General features: G+C 28.8%; 3 protein-coding genes across 4 annotated transcripts; 1 reads left to right on the top strand and 2 right to left on the bottom strand.

Annotated features, from left to right (window-relative positions):
- Positions 1-3,725: 3,725 nt before the first annotated feature.
- On the bottom strand, positions 3,726-5,030 carry LOC101512565 (serine/threonine-protein kinase-like protein ACR4). Its single transcript, XM_004485785.4, has one exon. It carries the CDS (start codon positions 4,844-4,846, stop codon positions 3,836-3,838), a length of 1,011 nt encoding a protein of 336 aa, XP_004485842.1. The 5' UTR covers positions 4,847-5,030; the 3' UTR covers positions 3,726-3,835.
- Positions 5,031-8,203: 3,173 nt separating this feature from the next.
- LOC101512237 (uncharacterized) lies at positions 8,204-11,458 on the top strand. 2 transcript variants are annotated; one of them, XM_012714959.3, is made up of 4 exons: positions 8,204-8,417; positions 8,996-9,469; positions 10,083-10,327; positions 10,927-11,458. In XM_012714959.3, the coding sequence occupies exons 2-4, from the start codon at positions 9,018-9,020 to the stop codon at positions 11,160-11,162; spliced, it is 933 nt and encodes a 310-aa protein (XP_012570413.1). In that variant the 5' UTR covers positions 8,204-8,417; positions 8,996-9,017; the 3' UTR covers positions 11,163-11,458. The 2 variants fall into 2 exon arrangements, with proteins under 2 accessions (XP_012570413.1, XP_004485841.1); XM_004485784.4 differs by having other exon boundaries at positions 8,205-8,378.
- Positions 11,459-12,373: 915 nt separating this feature from the next.
- On the bottom strand, positions 12,374-16,239 carry LOC101511692 (uncharacterized). Its single transcript, XM_004485782.4, has 2 exons — positions 13,451-16,239; positions 12,374-13,043 (listed from the first exon to the last, which is right to left on the bottom strand). Exons 1-2 carry the CDS (start codon positions 16,053-16,055, stop codon positions 12,652-12,654), a joined length of 2,997 nt encoding a protein of 998 aa, XP_004485839.1. The 5' UTR covers positions 16,056-16,239; the 3' UTR covers positions 12,374-12,651.
- Between the last annotated feature and the right edge of the window lie 5,067 nt (positions 16,240-21,306).

The raw sequence follows: 21,306 nt of genomic DNA, 5'->3' as shown, positions 1-21,306 counted from the left end.
GTTATAAATAACATTTATTTTAAGATAATTTTTTAAAAAATATCACTCATAAAATTACAAAGGGAGTATCAAAATTTTTATTTTTATTCAAGATTATTAGAGTTTTGCTAATAAATATATAAAGATACATAATAAAGAATTAAATAATAGAAAATTTAATTTTAAAAGAGCAATTTTTAAAATTGAATGCACAGATTTTAAGACATTATTTCTATATTTAATTCTTTAATATACGTCTTTAATTATACATATTTTTAAGATTGATTGAATACACATATTTTAAGAACTTAATCAAGCATGATAGTAATAATATTATGATAGAAATAGATATATCATTAATATGATCCTTGATTAAGTTCTTCTTCTTATTTTTTTAATTTTTTTTTTTCTGATTTACAATTTAAGTCTTTTAATTATAAATTTAAAAATAATTTTTTAAGGGAATTCAAAATTATATATAATATCTCAAATTTACAAATTTTCAAAATTTTGTCCTTTACTAAATTATTTTTGTTGATATGTGAAGTTGAATAGGGAACTAACAACTTAAATATGGTTGAATAAAAAAAGCGAGTTTCAGGGTGGTGACACTACACATATTTGGGATTAAATTTTATTATTTTATTTAATTTAAATGCATTTTAAATTGTGTCTAAATTTAACTTTTAGTTTTTCATTTTTAAAATTTGAATTTTGCTTCTCTTTTTTTATTATAATTTTATGAGTTTTTTTCTCTCTCTTTAATTTATGATGTGACTATATCATTACTAACTTCACAATGATGTGATACTAACGATTTAAAAAAATCACATCAACATTTGATTTTAACAAATATATATATATATATATATATATATATATATTATAATTAAATAATAGTATTTATATATTAAATTTTCAAAAATAAAATATTTATAAAATATACTAAATAGATTTATTCCCTAAATTAAATAGAAATCAAACCTTCTCTTCCCAAATTAAACTCATCTTCTCTATTTTCCCAAATCAAACTCCATCCTTCATCATCACCATAGTTGAATTCATCATAATCATCATTGCTCACCATTAATTTATAGTTGATGCCTCTGTCCACCGCGAATTGGATAGTAATTTATTTCTCTAGATTTGAAGTTTTGGTTCAATGTTCCTCTTTTTTGTTTTCTCCATTTCTAACAATAGGTTTGTATCTTTGCAAAAATAATATTATATGTATTAATTAGTTAGTTATTTATATGTAATTAGTTATATTAATCAGTTGTTTCTCATTAATTATATAAATTTTATGTATCATTGTATGTAATTAATTATCTTATTATTTAATATATAATTTCTATTTTATCTTTTTTTACTTTTCTTTCATCATATAACTTTCTTTAAAAAAGTAACAAATGCGATAAATACTAAACAGGTATATATTTTACCTATCTTGTACTTCATTTTAAATAAATATTCATTCAATTATTTAACTTTTTATCAAATTATAATTTTCGATAATGTTAAAATATACTATTAAATTTTAATTTTTAATAGTATATTTAAAAGTAGAGAAACAACATCAAAAGACTAAACAACATTTACCTCGTTTTATACCCAACCTAACATAAATCTTGGCCCTTTAGGGTCTAATTCTATTAATAAAATAAAATTGGCCATGCATATTCTTCTTTGATATCTCTAGAAAAAGTTACCCTATACCCCCATAAATTTTTTAAAATAGCAAATATACCCTTGATTTTTTTTTTACTATTTTATCATTTCAAATTAAGATTTATCGAAAAACTTTTTTTAAGTTTTCTGGTATATAAGGTTTCTACCAGAAAACTTATTTAAAGTTTTCCGGTATTATTTAAAAAAAAAGAAAATTGGTGTGTATCGGAAAATTTTTTCACAAGTTTTCCGGTAAACATGGAAAAAGGTTTCCGAAGTGTAACTTCCGAAAAATTTGAAAATAGTTTTCCGAAATACATGATGTGTACCGGAAAACGTAAAAAAAGTTTTTCGATAAAATTGAATTTTTTTTTATAAATATTAAAATTTATAAGAGGGCAAAACTATCATTTCTTTTATATTTATGGGGTAAAGGTAAAATATAAGGGGTACAGGGTAAAAATTTCATATCTCTAGGATGAGAATCCACCAAATGAAGGTGTTGGGCCTCTTTGGTTAGGTTGGGGAAGTGTTGGTCCAATTAACCGATGCAGTCGCCCATATATAACCTGTTCAAATTCCTATTCTAAATTCTTTTTTTTTTTAATAAGATTACAAATCGTTTGTTAAAAGAAAGAGCATAGTTTTTTATTAGTAAAAATAACTTAGTTTTAGATTTGTGCAATTATTATTATATAGAGATTGAGAAATATAGTTATTTAATTTAATTATTTGAGGTAGTCTAAATCATTTATGTCAAAACGAAAACGTTGAATTCTTTTTATTTATAAAAACAAATGAATATTTCTATTACTCTTTTGAATCACAATAAATATCGTTTAAACTTTTTGGATTTATATTAAAAATGTAACAATTAAAAAAAACATAGAAGTCATTTTTATCAAACTACTCATTTTTACTTTTTGTAGATTTTTTATTATTATCATTTTAAAGTATAATAGTACTTTTGAAGTTGAGTATATAGTTTCAATGAATTATAGTATAGAAAAAAATTGTGTTGAAAATTATTAATGATATTATATTGAGACAAATTACTATAGTTTTTTTTTGGTAGAATAGATGGTAAATGTGTTTTATTAATGTAAAAATATCCTATAAATGTCACGGTTTTAAGAATGTATATTTTTATATACTTAAAAATTATAATAATAAATATTTTATTTTCTTTTGAGAAATAACGATGATTCTACTCTTCAAGTAATCTAAATTCAATTTTAATTAGATGTCAGTGATTTTTTTTTAATTGATATATTATGTGGTATCTAACAATAGACCAATCATTTGAACCAAAAAACATTTGCTCTTATATGTAAAAAAAAATATTTTTCCTTAGAGTAAATAAATACATACTATGATATAGCAATTTGTTTGGAAAAATAAAAATCTGTAGTACATAATAAAAGCAACTAACGATAATTTTCCACTTTCTTCCAGTTGTTTTTTGACAAAGAATATTGAGCTCTTAAAATCTACCACTTTGTACGATTACGTGATCACAAGCTGGATAAAAAAGCAAGCAATTAAGACTAACATATTATACACACAAGCTTATTAGAAACTCAGTTTTTCATTGAATAAGAAACTTAGTTTTTCTGAAAATTAAAACTAATGTCACTTTCATAATGTAAAGAATCCCCACACCACACGGAACCACAAATCAACGTTTAATGTTCTAAAGACAACGGCACGGCTTCACATTTTTATTCCAAATTACCATTTTTTATTTGTCAACTTGTCACAACTAGTGTATATATCATCCCTCCCTCGTCAAAATCTTCCACGAACCTCACTAATTACTACCGGAACTATTAACAACATTCTCTATAGTACACATTTTTTTATAAGTTGAACAAATTCATATTCATATGCAACTCATATAATTTAGTATAATATATGTAAGTTGAACAAATAAAAAAAGAATCTATTAAAATAATGTATCTTAAATAATACATTGTCGACATGATTCAATTGCTATCATCCGTTGAAATATAAAATTTGTCTAATTTTTACACTTTTCCTCTTTTAATTAATTTCTTTTTTTTTTTCTCTCTTATATATATTAAAAAATGAAAAAGAAATTTCCTTTTTCATTCCATTTCTTGCTAACAAACAGATAACAATTGTACTTCCCCTTTTTTTTTGTACAAAATTGAAGCCATATGCTCAATCAATTTGATAAGAAACAAACTTCCATCTCTAAATTGTTCAAAATATTTACCACATGATCCACACAAGGCCTACATTTCCTTGAATTACCAACACAAGCCAAAGCAACTTTTGCTAATCTAACAAAAGGTTTCATATCACAAGGAATAACTAACCTAGGATCCAAAACTTCACTAAATCTCATTTCCTTAATCAAAGGCAATGCCCACTTCACCAACAATCCTCCCTCACACTCTCTCCCACTTAAAATCTCCAACAAAATAACCCCTAACCCATAAACATCACTTTCCTTAGAACCACCTAAACCATTTCCTTCATTATTCCAATATTCATCATCCACATAACCAATTAACCCTCTTTTTTCAACCAACCCAAAAAAATTAAGTCCATAATCACAAATCCTAGCACAAAAATTAACATCAATAAGAACATTAGAGGACTTAACACAACCATGTACAATATTTGGTGACACAACTTCATGAAGATATTGAAGCCCTCTAGCTACACCAGCTGCAATCTTAAACCTCTTGTTCCAATCCAAAAGTGAAGCTCCATCATTGTCTCCATGCAAGTAAAAATCCAAACTTGACATTCGGATAAATTCCATAACTATAATTCTTTCACCTGGTCCTTCTGAGAATCCTATGATAGATACAACGTTGGTGTGTTGAGCTAAAGAGAGAGATTTCATCACTGATGAGAAACCAAAACCTGCTTTGCTTAAAACAAGAACAGGGTGAATTCGTTTCACAGCTACAAGCTCTTGTAGTGTTCCTGCATAAACTGTTCCTAAACGACCTTTACCAATAATTCTTCTATGGTTGAAGCCGTTTGTTGCAGCATCGATTTCTGTTAAAGGGTATGCACGAGCACTTTGTTTTATTGGAAGTGTTTCTTCTGATTCAACTGGTTTCTTTTTGCAATAATAGAAGAGGAAAACACCAAGAACTATTAGAGACATTGATAGAGTTGCCATGATTATGTCATAAGCTATATGTTCTCCAAGATTCATTTTTTAATTGTGATGTTTTGAATTGGATGGGTTAATGGTTGTAAAGAGATGAATTGAGGAAAAGGGTTGAATTGGTTTGGTGTTTAGAAGAGGTGTTTGGAAAGTGAGGTATATACATGTGACTCTGTTGTTAGAAAAAAGAGATTTTATGTTTGACAAAATGGTGTGAATTGGTGAGATTAGTTGTGGTGGTTCTTTGTTGGCAGCAAAGGCTTTGTTTTTATACTGTGATGTGTTATGATGACATCTTGTACTTATGACTTTGGATATCAATTTGTTCATTGACACATAACTAATCATTTTTTTTTTTTTATGTAAATTTATGTATTTCTTTATGAAACTTCAAAGACTAATCACTTGAGTATGATAAAACTATATAGATGTAATACTTTACCTTAAAAGTTTTATACGGCTTTATTTTAAATAAGAAAATTGAAGTCAAGTTTAATATTATTGGTTAAATTATAAGAGATTTTATTTAAATAGTGATCGAAATGTATAGATGAAATAATTTAAAAAAAATTTAGTTTAATAAAAACTATTGAGTTCAATTAAATATGTAAAAACGTTAAAACTCTCGAAGTGAAGTTTTACAATTCATTATAGTGATTACACAATTTACATCCAAAAATATCATTCAAATGGTGACTCGTGTCACTTAACCCATACTATTCACAATACATGAATTTATATACCTAACAGCTTAATTAGAATATCTATTAGATTATAGTTCCTTCAATTCAGCAAATTTAGAAATTTAAATGAAATGAAACCGAAGAAACCTTCGTTCATCAAATATTAATAATTGAGTCATTGCTATATGATTGTTTTTGTTTGCTGCGTCCACTATTTGTAGATGTCTTGTTTGTAGTGAAGTGGGATTAGAGCAACATAACGTTTTAAATTAGTATTATATACTCATATAATATTTATGTTTAATCTCACCTATTGGCAGTGTTTGTGTCAGCAATGCCAGTAGGGCACTCCATCTTACTGGATTCTGTAGTATTTTTTAATATCACACTATTCTCTCCAAAATGGTTGCTTTCGATCGAAGAAATGTTTTTATATTCCTTTTTCTTTCATTTTTGTCTACAAGTACATTATTGTACATAATATTACTTTTAACATTTTGTGCACTGACTTCATAAGATTAAGTGGGCCTATAATATTTTATGATCTAATCATCTTGGGTTGGGTTATGAGTGGATATGTGTATAATCACATTAGACTAAGATTAATCATATAGATGGATTAGGCATTACATATTTATTAAAAAAATTAAGATAGAGTTATTTTACTTGTATAGTATTAAATATAAACTTTTTTTTACTAAATGTGATTTACATTTTATATAACAATAATTTTCCTCAAATTAAGCGTGAGTTCATTCATTTGAATATATTTCCCCTCAAAACAAAAGTTTTATCATTCACATATATTTGTATTACCTTTGATTGCACATCAATGAAACACCCTGTCTAAATACCCTTAGTTACATTGAAATGTGTATGTTTATTGGGGGTTAGTGTTAGGGTCAGCTATTGAGTTGTACAAGCACTCCAATAACACAAGATATTCAATCGAAAGACTTCGATTTCTTTTATTTTTTATAATATGATAAAATGAAAGTGAATTTTTTTTAGTTAAATATATTTTTAATTCTTACAAAATTAAAATATTTTAAATTTAATTTATAATTTTTTTTATTCACACCTAGTATCTATTTTGATTTTATATGAACATTTTTTAAGAACTAAAAATATTTATTTTTTTTACAAAAAAAAATTCAAAATAGAGACTAAAAGCGAATTAAAAAGTATATAGACTAAAAAGTTAAGAATTTTTTATAGAGACTGAAATTTATTTTACCAATTTTTAATAACATCTGTTAAGCAACAAAAAATAGAAGTTTTGTATAAAAGTAATAATTTTTAAATTTGCAAAAAGTTAAAAACATAAGTTTCAATACATTTCTAATTGATTTTTTCCATTATTAATTATTTAACAAATGTCTTTTTTATTTATTTAAATTACACTTATTTGTCATAGATCTAATTTTTAAATTGAACAACAGCTTCAAAATATTTAAAACATCTCTAATTACTTTCTAAGAGAAGTTAATTTAAGAATTATTAATATGTTGTAAAAAAAATTCACATAATATTGATGTGATTTTTTGTTAATATCAATTGTGGGTTTCTCTTTTATTTGGGAGTTTTTCGTTTTATATGTTTGTGTTTTGATTAACTTGTCTATGTTGTTTTATTCATCAACGAGTTCATGCATAATCTCAATGATGATGTCGAAAGACAGAGAAGGAAAAAATATTTTATCTAACAAGAAACAACACTCTCTCGGTTATCTTTTTTATTTATAAGACATTAAGTATATGTTAAATGTATTTTTATATTTTAATCGTGATTTTAAGAAACTTCTATTTAAAGAATCTTAATTTATAGTTGTTTAAATTAATTGTTTTTGATTTAATTTTATAGTCTTTGTGTATAGCCTATTTTGTTTTAATTCTATTGGTTAGTCTTAAAACATAATTTTTACTGTTCTAATCTAAGATCAACAACGTTTCAACAAATATATAAATTGTTTAATTTTATTATTGATTGAAAAAATAAATGTAAAATAAATTTGATTATAATAATTTAATAATTAATTTTACATGTGAAAAATAAAATTTAAATACAAATATAAAATAATGTTGGCAAAATGTTACTATTAGAATATTAAAAAATATCACTTAATTTATACATGTTTTAGTGATGGATGGATCGAGTGTGCTTGACACTCAGACCAATCAGTGATTTGAGATTTATCTAAAAATGTTACATAAATAAGATATCTGGTTTGGCATTTTTTTTTTCTTTCGATTTTAACTTGCATAAGACATACAATTAATTATCTTTTCTCACCGACATACATAATTTAATTTTTTGTAATAATTGTATAAAAGTTTGTGTATACTATAGTTTTTATTAAAAAAATAGACAATATTTACAGTTAAAATCTACACGCTAGTAAATATAAAATTGATCTTTTAATTCTAATAGTTTAGTTTAATGTTAAAAATATAAATATTAAATTTACAGATGTCATTAAAGAGTGAGAAATATAAATTTTTTAATTAGTATTTAATAAAATAAAATATTTTTTATTTTATAATGATGCACTATGCTCGCCCTAAATTTAGTTTATAAAAATAAAAGAATTCAATTGATACTTTATATATTTTATTAAAATAAAAAAGTACCACAATATTTGTTTTGCCTTAATCATAAATAGTTTGATATAAAAAATAAAATAAAAAGTAGTAGTAATTTGATATGTCGTCTATATTAGGTCAAAGCGCTTCGTTTTGTTGGGTTCCAATTCTATTTTGACCAATGTTGTGTTCTATTCTAATAACTAGGGTTAGGTCAGTGTCATTGTTTATTTGGTTCATGAAACGCAGAGTGTAAGCTTCGAAATCCTGATCGAAGGCGTACCCAATTTCTTCAACTTCTAAAGCAACTAATTGGTAGAAACAAGTTTTCAACTTTTAATTAATTTCTACTTGGTAAATATAAGAGCTTGCTCAAATTCAAATGTCTTCTAGTTGCTAGATTATTGTTTTAGTTTTTAAGATTTCAAACAATGTTTTGATTTTTTGTGACTGTATTTTTGTTTTTATTCTTCTGTTCTAACCTTCTAGATGTAAACCTCTGTTTGTAACAGAAAATAGGGGATGGTATATGACAAATAAAAGTTCTTAGCCTCATTTTAGGGAATTGGGCTTTAATTATTCTGCTTTTACTCACATCATTTGTATATGCTCAAATGATTTTTGAATTTGGACACTAAGTGGAATCCAGAAGTGTATGTTATTAATGTTTTCATGAATTTTGACTTGAAGTTGAAGATTATATATACTCTCACACGTGGTTTAAATTGTGGTTTATGTTAGGCTTCGAATTTTTATATTGTGGTAAAATGTAGAAAAGGCCGTAATTACAGTTGGATTCTTTAAAACCGTTTTATTGCTCCTGCAACTGTAGATGCAAATTGCAATTTGAAACCATGTTCTCACAACATTCACCACAAATGTAATTGGTTTCTTCCTTTTGTGGATGACAGATAGTTGTTATTTTTTACTAGGTTGAAGTATTTGAAGACTTCCATGATGTTGGCTAGTCATCCTGCAAAAAGAATATCGTTCAATCGAACTATTGGTGACGGCGACCTGGTTATTGTTTATGAGAGGCATGACAATATGAAGGCTATAACAGTGTCTGAGGGTTCAGTCTTGCAGAATCGTTTCGGTGTTTTTAAACATTCAGATTGGATTGGAAAGCCTTTTGGGTCTAAAGTAATCAGCAGTAAGGGTGGTTTTGTTTACTTGTTAGCTCCCACACCAGAATTATGGACTCTAGTGTTAAGCCACAGGACTCAAATTCTTTATATTGCTGATATTAGCTTTGTTATCATGTACTTGGAGATTGATCCCGGTTGTTTGGTTCTTGAATCTGGAACTGGAAGTGGATCTTTAACTACTTCACTTGCAAGGGCAGTTGCACCTATAGGACATGTCTATACATTTGATTTCCATGAACAAAGGGCTGCATCAGCTAGGTAACAAACAAGGAAGAGGATATTGAGATTTGAGAATCTCCCTTTAGAAGTTGCATATGATATTTTTTGTATATGTGTTTAGCTTTCACCTATGCCTTCTGGATTATTTTGATGAATTTAATTTTGATACATTGTGAATGTGAAACTTTTTTATACTGTTTTTCAATCATATATGGGTAAATTGCAAAAGTTTGACTATCAGTACCATTACCTAGAAGTTCAACTCTTTATTATAGATTAGAGTGCAGTGTAAAAATTTACACCAGACAATGATTCAAATTTAAACTATTGTTTTATTAGCTTTCAATTGTTGTTTCATGCTCGTGAATTTGATGATATATGTTTGATGCAGAAATACTCCATTATTAAAAATGTCTGTTCTTCTGTTATGTACAAGTTGATATACTAGTAGTGTGTTATTTCTTTAGTCATGTAAGGACTTCACTCAATAGGATTTAAATTTTTTGGGTGTTTGGAAAAAAATCTTGATACCAGTTAATGATTACATTCTCTACATTACTGTCTTTTTCTTGACAAGGGTTATGTAGGGTTAGGTAAAAAGTAGAATTATTTTTTAAGTCATAAAATTACTTGATTTTTTAATTATTTGCAGGGATGATTTTGAGAGAACTGGTTTAAGCAGCTTAATCAGTGTGGGAGTAAGAGACATTCAGGGTGAAGGATTTCCTGATGAGTTTATTGGCTTGGCTGACTCAGTATTTTTGGATTTACCTCAACCTTGGTTGGCAATTCATTCAGCTGCCAAAATGCTTAAACAAGATGGAACATTGTGCTCATTTTCTCCATGTGTCGAACAAGTACAAAAATCATGTGATGCACTTCAGTCTTGCTTCACAGGTACTTTTATGTTTTTTTCTTTCTGTCTTCAACTATATTTTAATTTTATTTCTGTTTCAAGTTACTTGTGCAACATGCAACAACTTTATGACAAAATTGAGATCTTAAAGTGTTGCATACCACTCATAGTTTGTGATAAGATTGACCCAAATGTTAGTTGGGCTGCGACTGGGGGATGCAGGGGGCGAAGTCCTGTGCAGTACGGTTTAGAGGTATTATTATACACTGCAGCATAGTATTTAAACACAAGTTGTACATGGTAAATACGAAGCTTGAAATTAATATAAAGGTACTCCAATCTTTTTGTAGTCGGAGACATAGACCCAATTGGCCGAACTCCAAGATCAAACAATGTGTGTTCTTTGTTTTTGTTTTTCGGGAATGAATTCTCTCCATTTTTTCTCTCTCATGTTCTTTCAATCTAACTCTTATGCATTTTTCTCTCATTTTGTATATCTCATACTCAGTCCTTTTTATTCAAAGATCAAGTTTCAATATTCTCTCAAGTCAATTGAGACAATCCATTCTTGTGTTTTTTGTATCTATTTTCTTTTGAACTGGGGTCGCTATTCTAAGATTATGGTTTGTTTTATGTGAAGATATAAGGACATTTGAGGTACTCTTGCGCACATATGAAGTTCGAGAAGAGAAAATGGAAAGCATTCATGGAGATAGCAATGGTTCTAATGGTTCTCTTCCTTGCAAGAGAAGACAGTGTTCAGATGGAAACTATGTTCTCAGCAGTCATACTTCTTCTGTCATGGCTAGACCTTGTGGGGAAGCTCGAGGTCACACAGGCTATTTGACATTTGCAAGACTTAAATGCTCTTCATGACCAGGTGCTGCTACCATGTTCTTCATTTTTTGTAGCAGAGGAAACAAATTGTATTTGTTGTACCTCTTTTAAATTTGAGCATCATCCAAGAAATTGTTCTTCGTAGTAACCATAGGTTTTGAAAGAAATTTTTTGTATGTCATGTGTGCTTGGCTACATGATTAGTACTAAAGAGATAATTATTTGCACAAATTTGGTACGGATTTATACTTGACATTCCACAATTAACATTATTCATTTTACATGTATTCTTACCGGCAAGGTGATTGATTTATGTTATTTGGAGTTTCTTGGCACTTAATAATTCATACTAAGTAGTGTTGCACAATATCAATAGTGTCTTGCTATTTGATTATTTTTTTTTTATTTAAAAAATTTTAATAATAAGAGAATTCTCTTATCTCATTATATATAGACAACTCCTGCATCTCGATGAAGAAATTGTCTAATGCAGACACACAATTCAGTCATTTGATCAAGATTAAAATGTTCAAATTTCAATCATTACATCGGACGATTAAGATAGTGTGATTGTGTGCCATCACAAAGTTGTGATTGCACACAACTCGGATGTGTCTTAATCCATAGTTGGTTATGTCAACTACTTGCTAAAGACAATTTAAATTGTATAGTTCAAAAGTACAATCTTCAATCAATCTTACAATAAGTTCACATACCTTACTTTACATAATAATGGAATGGTTGTCATAGAAATAATCACCGGCCAGAAAAAAGAATTGACCAAATAATTGGGCGAAATTGCTCTGCTGAGTTCAGCCAAAAAATAAGACTGTGACACCCTGATCCTTTGACAATGTGATATCCATATACCCCAGCAACATTAATCACACAAAAGAGTAGTACTAGTAGACTACTAGTAAGCAACACACATGGATGGAACCTGCATTTAAACTATGGTCCACGAATGACAATGCCTACCTAACTACCTCATTAACTCAATTCTCATAGCTGTACCCAGCACATTTCTGATAGCACTGTGAGGTGTAAATTTTCACGCAGATAGCAGTCAAAGAATTTAAACAGGAAAGAAACATTCAAAAGTTTATCACCATTTGAGCATGATTTAGCTGTAGATTCCTAATGTGGGGACCGTTTTCTATTATGCGATTGAAATTATCTGAAATTAATACTACAGATTCCCAGAGATGGGTCACATATTTTTAACAGTCAGAATATCACACTTCTGAATATAAGAGGTATTAATGCAAACTCATTTAAATTTAAGTAGGGAAGGGCTTTGATTTACCAACTTGACAGGGTAAAAACATCAACTCATTATGATTCTATTTTCAACCCCACTAAAATAAATTCTCACCCCTTTTGTTTAACCAACTTTTTTCAAGCAATCCATGAGTGGAAAACATGAAGGGGGAATTGACACTGTAATAAGTAACTAAAAAGAAAAAGCTTAGTTAGATCTTCCTAAACTCCTCTTTTGAATCATATAACCCCACCCCTTTTAACAAAATTAAGCAACACTTCCATGATCTGACGCATCGTCATAGTAATAAGGGGACAACTTTCCATCTTTTTGGGAAGACTTTGTTTGGCTCTCTGCGCCAACTTCTTGTAACATCTTCACAACTCTTCTCATTGCAGGCCGGTTGATTGGAAGAGGACTAGTGCACATTAGGCCAATGTTAAGGACCTTGTAAATTTCTTCTTTGAAACAAGAATCAAGCCGCGAGTCGAGTACATGGTCAACACCTTTCTGATCCAAGGTGTTGCATGCCCACATAACCAAGTCTTTTTCCCCAAATTCAGGATCTACAGGCCTCCTTCCAGTAACTAGCTCAAGGATAACAACACCAAAACTATATGTGTCACTCTTCTCATTCACTCTGAGTGTGTATGCATATTCTGTAAAAGGTAAAAATCATGTCAGTTTGGCTCACTATCACTCTATTAGACTTGGAAGCTAATAATTACTATTTCAAAAGACAGTCACAAGGGGTTAATTAATAAAATGATGCATAAATAATTCTAACTGCAAAGCAAAACAAGAAACTATTTAATGTCAAATTGCATATGAAAGTTAATTTATAAGCTGATATTGATATAACTAGTTTTGCATCACATCTGGTTCTATGGGCACAAAACGAGTAAACTGCACAGATCTTAGACCACTGCAGACTTAAATTAATTTATAATAAACAAACGCAATTGAGTTAAGCATAAGTAGTAAACCACTGCATATATTCTCATATTCATCAAAATAAGTCAAACATAAAGAAAAGTGGATAAAATAGCATGAAATCTCAGCTAACCTGGTGCAATATACCCACAAGAGCCAGCTATGACAGACATGGATTTTGTTCCTTTCCCATTGGATTCGACCGTCTTAGCTAACCCAAAATCTGCGACCCTTGCGCTGAAGTCCTCGTCCAACAAGATGTTATTAGATTTCACATCTCTATGAACAATAGGAGGGACACAGTCATGATGCAGATAAGAGAGCCCTTCTGCAGCATCAAGAGCTATCTTATACCTTGTTGGCCAATCCAACAACCCTCCTTTATTGCTATGCAGCAAATCACCAAGACTACCATTTGGCATATACTCATAAACCAATAGCTTGCAATCCCTAGTGGTACAACAACACCATAGTTTCACAATGTTCTTGTGCCTAATCTTGCCCAAAGTTTCAACCTCTGTATCAAAAGCATTGTCTTGAAACCCACTCTTTTCGATATCTCCACTCTCCGTTTCCATTCTAAGCCCTCCCCATATCTTCTTCACGGCGACGGCTTCGCCATTGGTAAGCACAACCTTGTAGACTTTCCCGGAAGATCCGCTTCCTACGACATTATCTTCATCAAGGCAGTTCAAAACCTCGTCTTCACCGAAACCCAGTTTATGAAATGACATCAATGTCCATTTTGTTTTATCAATAGATCTAGCATTCTTGATATTCATGTACTTGAAGTAGAACCAAACCACACCAAAGATAAAAACCAAAGTAGCAACTATGAAAATAGTTCTAAGCAACCAAACAAAATCTGCACTCTTACCATCACCTTTAACATCACACAAACCTTTCAAATCGCCACACAAACTAGGATTACCAATAAAACTATCCCTATACATATCCTTATTCAGAAGAGGGGGAATTTCTCCAGATAGCTTATTGTAAGACAAATTCAGCTCATTGAGCTTCAAATTCTGCAACCCAAGAGGGACATTTCCGGAAAATCGATTATTGGAAAGATCGAGAAAATTAAGCACAGATATACTCCCAATTTCATCAGGAATTTTCCCACCAATCTCATTATTAGCCAAATTCAACTCGTTGAGTTTCTTAAGAGATTGAATCCCTTTTGGAAGCTCCCCAGAAAGCTTATTATTGTGAAGATCAAGAATCCCAAGCTGCCGGAGATTCACAATACTCTCAGGCAACGAATAATTGAACAAGTTATTACCACCAGAAAATTCCTGAAGATTTTCCAAAGTTCCAATCTCTTCGGGGATCGCACCAGAGAAATTATTATTCGATATAGTCAACAAAGAAAGATTCCCCGCTCCACCAATGGTCTTAGCAATTGAACCAGAAAACGAGTTATCAACAAGTTCAAGAAGATACACGTGCGGCAGGCCCCACAAACCCGCCGGAACTTCGCCGGATAAATTGTTGAAACCAAATCTAACACGCGCCAACGTCCTACACGCGCCCAAACTCGCCGGAATCTCTCCGGAGAACGAATTATGTATCATCAGTAACTCCTCCAACGCGCCACGCTCACACAGACTTGCCGGTATCCTACCGGAGAAACTATTATTAGAAACATCAAACCATATCAACGGACCATTCTTCCCGAGATTCTCTGGCAACTCACCGGAGAGCAAGTTCGTAAAAATCTTAAATTCATAAAGGTTAGGCGAGTCAGCTATACTCGCCGGCAACTCACCGGTAAACCGATTTTCATACAAATTAAGACTTTCAAGCGGTAATCGACACAACTCATCGGGAATAGAACCACCGATACGATTCATTGCAACATCAATAAGCCTCAACGAAGTAAGGTTTGACATTCCCGAAGGTAACTCACCGGAAAACGAGTTGTTATAAAGTTCAATCTGCTTCAAACTCTTCATTTGAGTGAGCGAACTCGGAATGGAACCGTGAAGATTATTCATGGCAAGGTCAAGTACAGTGAGTTTGTTAAGTTTTCCAAACGAGTAAGGGATTACACCAACGAGATTACATGAACTAAGCCATAGAATCTCGAGGTTAGTTAAATTTCCGATTTCCGGCGGGATCTGAGAAGGTTGAAATGGATTATAAGAAAGGTTAAGTGTTTTGAGAGTGGTTATGTTACCAATAGAAGAAGGAATGGAAGATTCTAGAAGATTGTAAACGAGGGAAATAACTTCGAGATTCTGGAATGCTCCGAAGGAGTTAGGGATTGAACCGGAGAAGTTGTTAGCCGTTAAGTCGAGATAACGGAGGTTAGAGAGGAGTGATAGGGTGTGGGGGAGTGTACCAGTAAGAAGATTTTGGGAGAGGTCAAGATGAGTGAGGGAGGTGCAGAGAGAAATTTCGAGGGGGAGTGTTTGATTGATGGAGTTGTTGGTGAGGATAAGGGAGGTGAGATTAGTAAGACGGCAGAGGATCGAGGTTGGTAATGGGCCTGCGATGTTGAAGTTGGAGAGGTTGATTTGGGTTACGGTGGTGTTAGTTGGTTCGCAAGTGATGCCGGCCCAGTTACAAGGAGTTGGGTCGCGGTTGTTCCATGTGGATAAGGAGGAGTCAGGGTCGTCTACGGAGAGTTTGAACTGGTGTAGGTAGAGACCTTCTTGGTTGAGACATAAAATGGTTGGTGGTAGGAAAAAGAAGATGAAGAAGAAGAGAAGGGGAAGCATTTTGCAAAACATAAAGTGTGTGTGTTTTGGAAGATGGAATGGAGAGTGAAGACAACAAAGGAACACTTTCGTGACTCAGTGTTTTGATGTGATTACTGTGTATGGTTTGGTTCCTTCTGTTTCGCCATGGTAATGGTAGTGATTTGGTGATACTGCTTTTCTGGCTCTGTCTTCTTTCTCTATAAAAGCCCTGCAAGCTGATGTGATTGGTTTGCAACACTGTTATTAGTTTTAGCATACTTTTATTTTATTAAAAATTTAAAACAAAGTTTTATCATAGTATTTAATTACTTTTGTCCAGGTAACCATCACAATTACATCACAAAAACTTAGTGTTTTATAGAGAGTAAATATCACTTTAAAATTATACACAAACATAAAATTTTGTGTTTGAACTAGTATTTAACGGAAAAACATATTTTAATTGCTATTCGTAATATCTCAGTATTTAAATATAAAATTGATCAACTGAATTAAAAAAACTAATTGTAATACTAAATTTATTAAAAATAAATATTATTTGTTTTTAAAAATAAATTTTATTTTAAATTTGAACTTGAAATTTTATAATTGTGTATGAGTTTATGATAATATTTATAATTTTTTTTAAATAAATAAATATTATTTTATGATTTAAATTTTTAAATTAATTATCATTCTGTTATTCTAAATTTTATTTATAAAAATTTAAATTAACTTATACTCTTATAATAGTATTTATTACATTTGTAAGAAGATATAAAATAATTCAGGTATGTTGATAATAAAATAATTGATAAAGTTAAAAATTTAAAATAAATCTTATAATAATGGATTAAAAAGTTTCAAAAAATTATATCTTTAGAGATTCACGTAACTAAAACAAAATATATAGCATAACTAACTCAAATAATTTACGGTGCCTGCCTATAAGTTATAATAGGCCATTTCTTCAACTTGTTATGTGTCATATATTTGTAGCTAGTTGTTGTCACTTTCTTGGGAGAATAACAATTACAAACACTTAATATTTATATTTGGATCAATTAATTATGATAATTAATTATAGTATTATTTATGGTATCTAAAAACAAAACAATCACATAAAATACTGTTTCAAAACTGTGACACTGGTTTCAAATTGGCAAAAGACCATTAAATAATGAATAAAATAAAAAATGACGTGGAATGTGACATGCATTTCGAAACAACTAAGAAAACAAATGATATTGAAAGGAGCCAAGAAGAAGGAGGCAAAACACTGTTTGTGACTCGAGTGAGGTTGGTCAACTCCGTGGGGGGCGAGAAGAGAACGGTTCACATTGTAGCTGGCATAAATAAGGATATAGAATTAAAATTGTACAACATTGGGTGGATTGGAAACAATAACAGTAGATGATATTTAAGGTAGGGATGTTAATTGATACTCCTAATTAAATACAAAGTGCACTCTCTATACTTGCATGGATATTCCTTAGTTATATTTTTAACGATGACTGCATGTAGTTGTGGGTATAAATTATTTATTTTTGAAATAATTATTGAATTTAAATTAAATATTGTTTATTCAACATATATATATATATATTATATATATTATTTTTTATATTTTACTTTATGTTTTTATCCACAAATACTATTACATAATATATCATATATATTATATAATAGTATTTTGATAACACAATTATTAATAAAAGGGTTAAATATGTTTAGTCGATATTTTAAGTTTAGTTTATGTAAAAAATACAATTTTTAATCTATACAAAATTATCATGTAAACAGTTTAGTCATTGATAGAATGAAATTTATACACACTAAACATAAATAAATAAGAGGTATCATAGATTCTAATCTACCGTTAACGTCTTAATTAAATTAAGTGGTTTTGTTGTAGTGAAAACAAAAATAACATTTAATCTATGAAGGATAATCAGGGAGGAGAAAATAATCACTGGTTTTTTTTATATGTGACGATTGAGAGGACCCTTTTCCCCTTCATCATGCACATTATTTTCTATTATCGGTGACAAAGCTTTACATTTCTTGCTCCCAAGGGAAAAATGAACAAAAGATAGATTAAGTTGAGAAGATGGATAATGTGCCACAATTAAGAATGATTGATAAGTCAAAGAAGAATCGTTACAAGGGTAAGAAAACTGTCATAAAATTCAAGCAAACTCTAATTCAAGAACTCAAATAAAAGACTTAGCTCACTCAACATTCTTACTAGATAAATTCTATTTCATTTCAAACTTGTCTCAATGAAGTTGTAAATGTATATTTATAGTAAGACTATCTCTAAATTTAAATGGACCACAATAAAATAAACTAAATTTATGGAAACAAAATATTTTCACTTACACATGACATCAACAAAATCTAAATTAAAATTATTACAATTCAAAATTAAAGCAAACTAAGAATTATTACAAATCAAATTAGAATAAGTGAGTGAAGTTCATTCAAATGTATTAATATATAAATCATCTTCGTACTCTTGAGATCCTTGTATGTAGATGTCCTCAAACCCATTGCTAATGAGTGAAAAAAGATACCAAAGTGAAGTGAAAAAAGAAAAACAAATTCAAGTGTATGTAATACACATAGAGCTGATAAAATGATTATTCGATCTTTGAATTTTTATTATTTCGTTCATATAATTTTTACTTGTATTACATAAACAAATATAAACTTTTAGACATAAAATTATTATTCATTTAATCCTTTAACCATTTAGTTAGAAATTAGAATTATATGGAGCGGTTAAGTCGTTAAATAAATCTTAATTATCTCAATAAATTAATTTTTGAAGTTGGACATATATCTTAGGTTTAAAAAACTATAAAGAAGATTGAAATTCAAAACACATGCTTTTTTATAACAAATTCAAAATATTTTGAGAGACCGATTTCTAAGAAACAAGTTAGTACATTGACCATTTAACAATAAAGTACTATGACCATAAAGCCCCATAATTTTGCCAAATGCTTAGGTGTTCATAACCTAGATAAAAATTATTTTGACAAACATCATAAATATATTATTTAATTATTTACAACTATATGTTATTTTTGAATATTTTTTAAGTTTTTATTTTATTTTAAATAACGTGTCTAAATTATTTGATCCACAAGAATTTCTATATTAATGTACAAGTTCCAGATCTTAAAATTTATGATGGTTTATACAATACCTAACATGTCTCATTTATATCAACTAATGATAAACTTAAAAATAAAAATTATATAATTGAATAGTTGATATATTAGAGTGAATTTTTAACCACATACATCAATCTTTCAAATATCATTTTTGCTTATATTTCAGTTCAGTACCAATATTTGATAGTGATACACATATGATAGTATAATTTTAATATGAAATTATAATAAAACCATGAATAATAAATTAATAAAATTAAAGGATACTAATTTTTAAAATATTTTTCTTTGTTAAAAAACACTTACTTTGAAACTGGACAGAGTTTGTAAAAAAAAACTGGGCAGAGTATTTTTTACAACATGGTAAAACTTCAGCTAACTCCATAATCAAGGTGGTCGTTTCCAAAATAAAATGAACTAAACACAAGACCTTAATTTGCACACCAGAGGTTCCTAGCAATAGCATAGATTGCCATTGATGCTACGCAATCTCCTTAACATGTCATTAAATATACAGGCAAAGGCTCATCTTAAAAAAATTAAATATAATATTAAAAGTTGTGTATTTACATTTTGAAAAATCTTAAAATTGATTTTTTTTTTAATTCTTCAAAATATATATATATATTGGACAATGCATTCTTCTTGTGGTTATTAATATTCAGTTTAGTTTGATTTTTGAGAGAAAAAATTAAACTAATAAAAAATACTTAGTTTAATTTGAATTGATTTTAGTAATTTATTTTCATGAAATCCAAACTAATGGTTTGGATTCAATCGGATTAATTGTTTTAAAAATTATAAAAACTTATTTTAAAAAATCTAAAATAATTTTTTTTCACACACTATAAATTTTTAATACTATAAAAAAGAATTTTTAATACTATAAAAACTTACATAAGTTACAATGAGATAATTAATATATAATGATAAAAATATTTATGAACATAGCATATATTTTTAAGATATATTTTTTTATATAGTGTGAAATAAAAAGATGATAATAAATTATATAATTTGCTTTGAGTGATCAATTTTAAATAATATAGAACTGATGTCCAAACCAATTAAGCTTGGGTTTGATTGATTTGATTTGGTTTGATTTAAATTCAAAAAATTGTAAAAATTATTAAGAAAAATTGTGAAATTCGAACTGATCTTAAATATATATATATATAGTCCTGGAGAAAAATAAATTTGAACAATTTAATATCTAAATCATCAAATCATCGTAAAAAATGGATTTTAAAAGATAGAATTATATCTTTAACAATAATTAAAAATAAACAAGTTAATCTTACCATTTTTGTCAAACATTTTTTAAAAGACAATTTCTTCAGATTTAATTGTCTCTTTTAAAATCAATTTTCTAAAGGAAATTCAAATAAGAATTAAATTGTCATAATTCTTTTAAACTATTTTCTTTTCAAAAGTAAATCAGGTCTTATAAATTTTCTCAATAAAAAAATAGATATTTATTTGTGAACAATTATTTTAATATGGTAAAGTATTTTGTTTGATATCGTTTTGTTAAGTGAACAGAAATAATTTGGTAAAAACTGTTTTAATGATCAATCAATTAATGGTAGACATCTCTTACAATGACTATTTGACTAGTTGCAGCCAACAGAAGTACCCTCAAAGCTAAAAAATATTAAGGAAATTATGACAAGGGTTTTAATTTGTCGCAAAAGTTTGGCTGTATGACACACCATGTTTGTGATTATATATGACTATTATGTTGATACTAGATGCTTGTAAATTATTTTGATTTAACTATCTGGTTATAAAATTATTTTAGTAATTTAGAGTTCGATTAAGATATAAGTAAAATTTAATCAAAAATTATTTTACTCAAAATTTAAAGTTGAGTTATCTCGAACGATTTATCTTTAACTGAAATTTATTAACTATTTAATTTAATAGTTTAGTTGCATGCTTGTAAATTAACCTCTATTGTTGGTATTTCGGCGTGAAAAACAATCTGGTTTGGTTTGGAACATCATTAACTAGGTTGAACATTGAGTAAGCAAAGATATATGCTATGATTTAGATAGGGGGAGAAGAATAAAAATTATGATTCATATATTACTTTTTTTACACTTTATATGATTTATATG

Source organism: Cicer arietinum, chromosome 1 (assembly GCF_000331145.2).
Source record: "Cicer arietinum cultivar CDC Frontier isolate Library 1 chromosome 1, Cicar.CDCFrontier_v2.0, whole genome shotgun sequence".
Lineage (NCBI taxonomy): Eukaryota > Viridiplantae > Streptophyta > Magnoliopsida > Fabales > Fabaceae > Cicer > Cicer arietinum.
This window is presented reverse-complemented; position numbering and strand designations above follow the sequence as displayed.